Source organism: Malurus melanocephalus, unplaced genomic scaffold (assembly GCF_030028575.1).
Source record: "Malurus melanocephalus ecotype Western Australia unplaced genomic scaffold, MMel_1.1 scaffold_2316, whole genome shotgun sequence".
In the NCBI taxonomy this organism is placed as follows: domain Eukaryota; kingdom Metazoa; phylum Chordata; class Aves; order Passeriformes; family Maluridae; genus Malurus; species Malurus melanocephalus.
The window spans coordinates 1-8,325 of NW_026625548.1; the positions used below are offsets into that span (position 1 = coordinate 1).

The window sequence follows — 8,325 nt, forward strand, 5'->3', positions numbered from 1 at the left end:
TTAATTATTATTAATTATTAGTAGTATTAATTATTATCAATTGTTAATTATTATAATTAATTATTGAATAATGATTAATTAAAAATTAGTTAATTAATTAAGAATAATTAATTTTCTCCCGTGTCCCATGACAGCTGAATTTCCACAACCATTGATTCAGATTATTCTCTTCATTATTAATGATTATTTAATATTTATTATAATTAATTATTATTCATATTAATTTTTATTCCTATTAATTATTATAATTAATTATTAAATAATGATTAATCAATAATTAATTAATGAATTAGAATTAATTTTCCCCCCAGTCCCATGAAAGCTGAATTTCCACAACCATTGATTCCAATTATTCTCTTCATTATTAATTATTATTTAATATATATTGTTTATTATTCATTATTATTATTAATATTAATATTATAATTAATATTGAATAATGATGAATTAATAATTAATTAATTAATTAGAATTAATTAATTTTTCCCCCAGTCCCGTGAAAGCTGAATTTCCACAACCTTTGATTCAGATTATTCTCTTCATCATTAATTATTATTTATTATTAATTGTTATAATTATTAATTGTTATAATTATTAATTATTACCAATTATTAATTTTTATAATTAATTATTGAATAATGATTAATTAATAATTAATCCATGAATTAGAATTAATTTTTCCCCCAGCCCCGTGAAAGCTGAATTTCCACAAGCATTGATTCAAATTATTCTCTTCATTTTTAATTATTATTTAATATTTACTATTTATTATTAATTGTTATAATTATTATTAGTAATATTAATGGTTATCAATTATTAATTGTTATAGTTAATTATTGAATAATTATTAATTAATAATTAATCATTGTATTAGAATTAAATTATTTTTCCCCCAGTCCTGTGAAAGCTGAATTTCCACAACCATTGATTCAAATGATTCTCTTCATTATTAATGATTATTTAATATTTATTATTATTAATTATTATTCTTATTCATTATTATAATTAATTATTGAATAACAGTTAATTAATAATTAATTAATGAATTCGAATTAATTAATTTTTGCCCCAGGGCTGTGAAAGCTGAATTTCCACAACCATTGATTCAAATTATTCTCTTCATCATTAATTATTATTTAATACTTATTATTAATTATTATTAATTATTAGTAGTATTAATTATTATCAATTGTTAATTATTATAATTAATTATTGAATAATGATTAATTAATAATTAATCCATGAATTAGAATTAATTTTTCCCCCAGTCCTGTGAAAGCTCAATTTCCACAACCATTGATTCAAATGATTCTCTTCATTTTTAATTATTTTTTAATATTTATTATTTATTATTAATTATTATAATTATTAATTATTAATAATTAATTAATTAGAATTAATTAATTTCCCCTCCCAGGGCCGTGCTTTGAGCGATGTCAGCATTCTCAGTGGATTCACTCACCTGCAGAGATTGGAGCTCTCCTGCAATCAAATCAGCGGTAAAAAACACCAAAAATCATTTAAACACCTCGGAAATATTGATAAAAATATTTAAAATATTGATTAAAACCTTTAAAATATTTATAAAAACATTTAAAATATTTATAAAAACATTTTAAAGTTTTATAAAAAACTTTAAAATATTGATAAAAATATCTAAAATATTGATAAAAACCTTTAAAATATTGATAAAAACATTTAAAATATTGATAAAAACCTTTAAAATATTTATAAAAACATTTTAAAAAATTTTTAAAATTTTTTTTATTAAAAAAATTTAATTAATGTGTAAAATATTTTTAATTTTTTTTTTTTTTATTTTTTATTTATAAATTTATGTTTTTTTTTTATAAAAACATTTTAAAAAATTTTAAAAATATTTAAAATATTTCTCGATGTAAAAATAAGTGAAATAAAAAAATTAATTTAATAAAATTTAATAAGATTTTATAAAAATAAGTAAAAATTTTAAAAACATGTAAAATATTTTTAAAACCTGTAAAATATTTTTTAATGTGTAAAATATTTATAAAAACCTTTAAAATATTTTATAAAAACCTTAAAATATTTATAAAAACATTTTTAAAAAAAATTAAAATATGTAAAATATTTATAAAAACCTTTAAAATATATTTTTAAAAATATGTAAAATATTTTTTAAAATCTGTAAAATATTTGTAAAAACCTTTAAAATATTGGTAAAAACATTTAAAATATTGATAAAAACATTTAAAATATTTATAAAAACATTTAAAATATTGATAAAAACATTTAAAATATTTACAAAAACATTTCAAATATTTATAGAAACATTTTAAATATTTATAAAAGCATTTTAAATATTTATAAAAGCATTTTAAAAAGATTTTAAAAATATTTAAAATATTTCTAGATGTAAAAATAAGTGAAATAAAAAAATTAATTTAATAAAATTTAATAAAATTTTACAAAAATAAGTAAAAATTTTAAAAACCTGTAAAATATTTTTAAAACCTGTAAAATATTTTTTAGTGTGTAATATATATATAAAAACCTTTAAAATATTTTTAAAACCTTAAAATATTTATAAAAACATTTTAAAAAAATTTAAAATATGTAAAATATTTATAAAAACCTTTAAAATATATTTTTAAAATATGTAAAATATTTTTTAAAATCTGTAAAATATTTGTAAAAACCTTTAAAATATTGATAAAAACATTTAAAATATTGATAAAAATATCCAAAATATTGATAAAAATATTTAAAATATTTGTTAAAAACATTTAAAATATTGATAAAAACCTTTAAAATATTGATAAAAATATCTCAAATATTTATAAAAACACTTCAAATATTGATAAAAACATTTCAAATATTTATAAAAGCATTTTTAAAAAATTTTTAAAATATTTAAAATAATTCTAGATGTAAAAATAAGTGAAATAAAAAATTTAATTTAATAAAATTTAATAAAATTTTACAAAAATAAGTAAAAATTTTAAAAACATGTAAAATATTTTTTAAAAACCTGTAAAATATTTTTAATGTTTAAATATTTATATTTATATTTATATTATATTTAAATGTTTTAATATTTATAAAAACCTTTAAAATATTTTATAAAAACCATAAAATATTTATAAAAACATATATAAAAAAATTAAAATATGTAAAATATTTATAAAAACCTTTAATAAATTTTATAAAATATGTGAAATAATTTTTAAAACCTGTTCTATATTTTTTAATGTGTAAAATATTAAAAAAACCTGTAAAATATTTTTAATGTGTAAAATATTTATAAAACCATTAAAATATTTATAAAAACCTTAAAATATTTATAAAAACATTTAAAAAAAAATTAAAATATGTAAAATATTTATAAACACCTTTAAAATTTATTTTTAAAATCTGTAAAATATTTTTAAAAGTATGTAAAATATTTGTAAAAACCTTTAAAATATTGATAAAAACATTTAAAATATTGATAAAAACATTTAAAATATTGATAAAAATATCCAAAATATTGATAAAAATATTTAAAATATTTATTAAAAACATTTCAAATATTGATAAAAACCTCTAAAATATTTATAAAAAGACATAAAATATTCTTATATGTAAAAATAAATGAACTAAAAATTTTAATTTAATAAAATTTAATGAAATTTAATAAAATTTAATGAAATTTAATAAAATTTAAAAAAAATAATAAAAATTAAAAAAACTAAAATTAGTTTAAATCAAAATTTATTTATATGTGTAGAATTAATTTAAATTTAAATTGATTTAGATACAAATAAAATTTAATTTAAATATAAATAAAATAAATAAAAAATTTAATAAAATTAGTAAGATTTAATAAAAATAAATGAAAAAATTAAAAATGTGTAAAATAATTTTTCAAAGTCTGTAAAATATTTTTTAAAAATCTATAAAATATTTTTAAAATCCTGTAAAATATTTTAAAAAATCTGAAAATATTTTTTAAATCTCTGAAATATTTTTGAAAACCTTTAAAATATTTCTAAAAAGCTGTAAAATATTTTTAAAAACCTTTAAAATATTTACAAAAACATTTAAAAAAATTTTAAAAATCTGTAAAATATTTAAAAAAACCTTTAAAATATTTTTAAAAACCCGTAAAATACTTCTAGAATTTGTAAAATATTTTTTTAAATCTGTAAAATGTTTTTAAGAATCTGGAAAATATTTATAAAAACCTCTAAAATATTTATGAAAACATTTAAAATATTTATAAAAACATTTGAAATATTAAAAAAAAAATTAAAATATTTTTAAAAATCTGTAAAATATTTTAAAGAACCTTAAAATATTTATAAAAACATTTAAAAAAATTTTAAAATATGTCAAATATTTTATAAAAACATTTTAAATATTTTTTAAAATTAGTGAAATATTTTATAAAAACCTTAAAAATATTTTTTAAAATATGTAAAATATTTATAAAAACCTTTAAAATTTTTTTTTATATGTAAAATATTTCTTAAAATATTTTTAAACCTGTAAAATATTTTTTAAAACCTTTAAAATATTTATAAAAACCTTTAAAATATTTATAAAAACCTTTTAAAAATTTTTTCTTAAAATATGTAAAATATTTTATAAAAACCTTTAAAATATTTTTTAAAATATGTAAAATATGTTTTAAAAACTGTAAAATATTTTTAGAAACCTTTAAAATATTATTAAAAATCTGTAAAATATTTTTAATGTGTAAAATATTTTTAAAAACCTCTAACATATTTATAAAAACCTTGAAAATATTTTTAAAATCTGTAAAATATTTTTTTAAATTTGTAAATTATTTCTAAAAATCTGTAAAATATTTATAAAAATCTGTAAAATATTTCAAAAAACCTGTAAAATATTTTTTAAAAATCTGTAAAATATTTTTTTAAAACCTTTAAGATATTTCTATTTTTATGGTTTACAAATATTTATTCTTCGTGATTTTCAGATTTTTATTCTTTTTGGTTTATGGATTTTTTTGTGGTTTATGGATATTTATTTTTTATGGTTTACAGATATTTATTATTTTTTGTGGTTTACAAATATTTATTCTTTGTAGTTTAGAGATTTTTTTTGTGGTTTATAGATATTTATTTTTCATGGTTTTCGGATATTTGTTCTTTATGATTTTCAGATTTTTTACGCATTTTTTTGTGATTTATGGATATTTATCTTTATGATTTTCAGATTTTTTATTCTTTTTTATTCTCCAAATTAATTTTTAATTTTATTTTAAAATTCAAATCTATTTTTATTTTCTTTCCAGCCCTTTCCCGTGTCAGCCCCACGCCGTACCCGATCCATGGATGSCATTKCTTTGTGCTTTTACAGATTTTGRTTTTTTTGTGATTTAKGAATATTTTTTTTATTTTCAGAATTTTTTTTTATTTTCATATTTTTATTTCCAAATCAAATTTATTTTTATTTATATTTTATTNGCCATTTCTTTGTGCTTTTACAGATTTTGGTTTTTTTGTGATTTAGGAATATTTTTTTTATTTTCAGAATTTTTTTTTATTTTCATATTTTTATTTCCAAATCAAATTTATTTTTATTTATATTTTATTCCAGACCTGTCCTGTGTGAGCCACATGCCGTACCCGATGGATGGATGGGATTTCTTTGTGATTTATGGATTTTAATTTTTTATAATTAACGAATTTTTATTTTTTTTTATTTTCATATTTTTATTTCCAAATCAAATTTATTTTTATTTTATTTTATTCCAAACCTGTCCTGTGTCAGCCCCACGCCGTACCCGATCCATGGATGCCATTTCTTTGTCATTTACACATTTTATTTTTTTTTTCCCATGATAATCTCTATTTTCATGCACAGAATTTTATATTTTATTTTAAAATAAAAATTTATTTTTATTTTATTTTATTTTATTTTATTTTATTCCAGACCTGTCGTTTGTCATCCCCACACCGTACCCAATCCATGGATGGCACTTCTTTGTCATTTACACATTTTTATATTTGTGATTTATGGATTTTTATTCTTTATGGTTTACAAATATTTATTATTTTTTTGTTTTTTCCAAATTTTTATTTTTTGTGCTTTTCAGATCTTTATTTTTTGTGGTTTACAATTATTTACTCTTTGTAGTTTACAGATATTTTTTATGGTTTACAAATATTTATTCTTCACGAATTATGGTTTTTTATTCTTTGTGGTTTAGGAATATTTATGATCACATTTTCCTGTGATAATCTCTATTTTCAAGCACAGAATTTTATATTTTATTTTAAAAATATATTTTTATTTTATTCCAGATCTCTCCTGTGTCAGCCCCACGCCGTGCCCGATCCATGGATGGCATTTCTTTGTCATTTACACATTTTATTTTTTTTTTCCCATGATAATTTCTATTTTCAGGGATGGAATTTTATATTTTATTTTAAAAAAATATTTTTATTTTATTTTTAGACCTGTCCTGTGTGAGCCACATGCCGTACCTGACRGAGCTCGGCGCCTCCCGGAACCGACTCAGCTCTTATTTCCATTTCAAACCGCCCAAAAACCTCAAGGTCAGCCTGCAAAAAACACTTTTAATTTTATTTTAATAAAAAAAAAACATTTTATGGGTTTGAAAAACACATTTTAGATTTTTTTTTTACAAAAAAAACCATATTTTAATGGTTTTTTTTTTTTAGAAAAAACGTATTTTAAAGGTTTGAAAGACAAATTTAAGAGGGTTTTTTAACCAAAAAAAGGTTAAAGGGTTTTTTTTTACAAAAAACACACATTTTAAAGATTTTTTTACAAAAAAATACATTTTAAAGATTTTTTTTACAAAAATCCACATTTTAACGGTTTGAAAAACGTATTCTAGAGGAGTTTTTTACAAAAAAATACCTTTTAGTGGTTTGAAAAACACATTTTATGGGTTTTGCAAAAAAACCCACATTTTAATTTTTTTTTTACAAAAAAAACACATTTAAAAGGATTGAAACAAAAATTTTGGAGTTTTTTTTAACCAAAACCCCACATTTTAATGTTTTTTTTTACAAAAATCCACATTTTAAAGGTTTGAAAAACACATTTTAGAGAGGTTTTTTTACAAAAACCCCACAATCGAAAGGGTTTTTTGGCAAAAAAAATCACATTTTAATGGTTTGAAAAACATATTTTAGAGGTTTTTTTTTTAAAAAAAACACATTTTAAATGTTTGAAAAACATATTTTAGAGGGATTTTTTACAAAAAAACCCCACATTTTAAATTTTTATAAAAAATACATTTTATGGGTTTGAAAAACACATTTTAGAGGATTTTTTACAAAAAAACCCCCACATTTTAAAGGGTTATTTTACAAAAAAAACACAGTTTAAAACTTTAAAAAACACTTTTTTTTTAAAAAAACCCCCACATTTTAAAGGTTTTTTTACAAAAAAATACATTTTAAAAGCTTGAAAAAAACATTTTAAAGGGTTTTTTAACCAAAACCCCACAATTGAAAGGGGTTTTTTTGCAAAAATTACATTTTAATGGTTTGAAAAACATATTTTAGAGGTTTTTTTACAAAAAAAAACCCCACATTTTAATTTTTTTTATAAAAAAATACATTTTATGCGTTTGAAAGATACATTTTAGAGGATTTTAAAAAAAAAACCATTTAAAAGGGTGTTTTAACAACAAAAAAAAATTTTCAAAGTTTGAAAAACACATTTTAGAGGGGTTTTTACAAAAAAAAAACACTTTTTAAAGATTTTTTTACAAAAAAAAACATTTTAAAGGTTTGAAAAGCACATTTTAGAACATTTTTTTTATCTAAAAAACACATTTTATTTTTTTTTACAGAAAAACATATTTTAAAGGTTTGAAAGACAAATTTTAGAGGGTTTTTTAACCAAAAACCCACATTTTAAAGATTTTTTTTTTACCAGAAAATACATTTAAAAGGTTTCAAAAACGTATTTTAGAGGGGTTTTTTTACAAAAAAACAGATTTTAAAGGTTTTTTTTTAATAAAAAAACATTTTAAAGGTTTGAAAAACACATTTTAGAGTGTTTTGTAAAAAAAAACACATTTAAAAGGGTTTTTTTACAAAAATACCCCACATTTTAAAACTTTAAAGAATACAGTTTCAAGGGTTTTTTTTTGACAAAAAACATATTTTAAAGGTTTAAAAACACATTTAGAGGATTTTTTACAAAAAAACCCCACATTTTAAAGATTTTTTTACAAAAAAACACAGTTTAAATGTTTAAAGAACACATTTTTTTGTAAAAAAACCCCACATTTGAAAGGTGTTTTTTCCCACAATCACATCCCCAGAATGCGGGATTTAATTTTTTTTTTTTTTT

At 17.2% G+C, this 8,325-nt stretch overlaps 1 protein-coding gene across 1 annotated transcript in view; it reads left to right on the plus strand.

Annotated features, from left to right (window-relative positions):
- Positions 1-6,457: 6,457 nt before the first annotated feature.
- LOC130587713 (leucine-rich repeat and guanylate kinase domain-containing protein-like) overlaps positions 6,458-8,325 on the plus strand; it is a gene marked incomplete at its 3' end in the record, with an annotated part of 4,212 nt that continues 2,344 nt past the window's right edge. The window contains exon 1 of the mRNA XM_057388687.1: positions 6,458-6,548. Within this exon, the coding sequence (XP_057244670.1) occupies positions 6,468-6,548 (81 nt within the window). The remainder of the gene's footprint in view (positions 6,549-8,325) is intronic.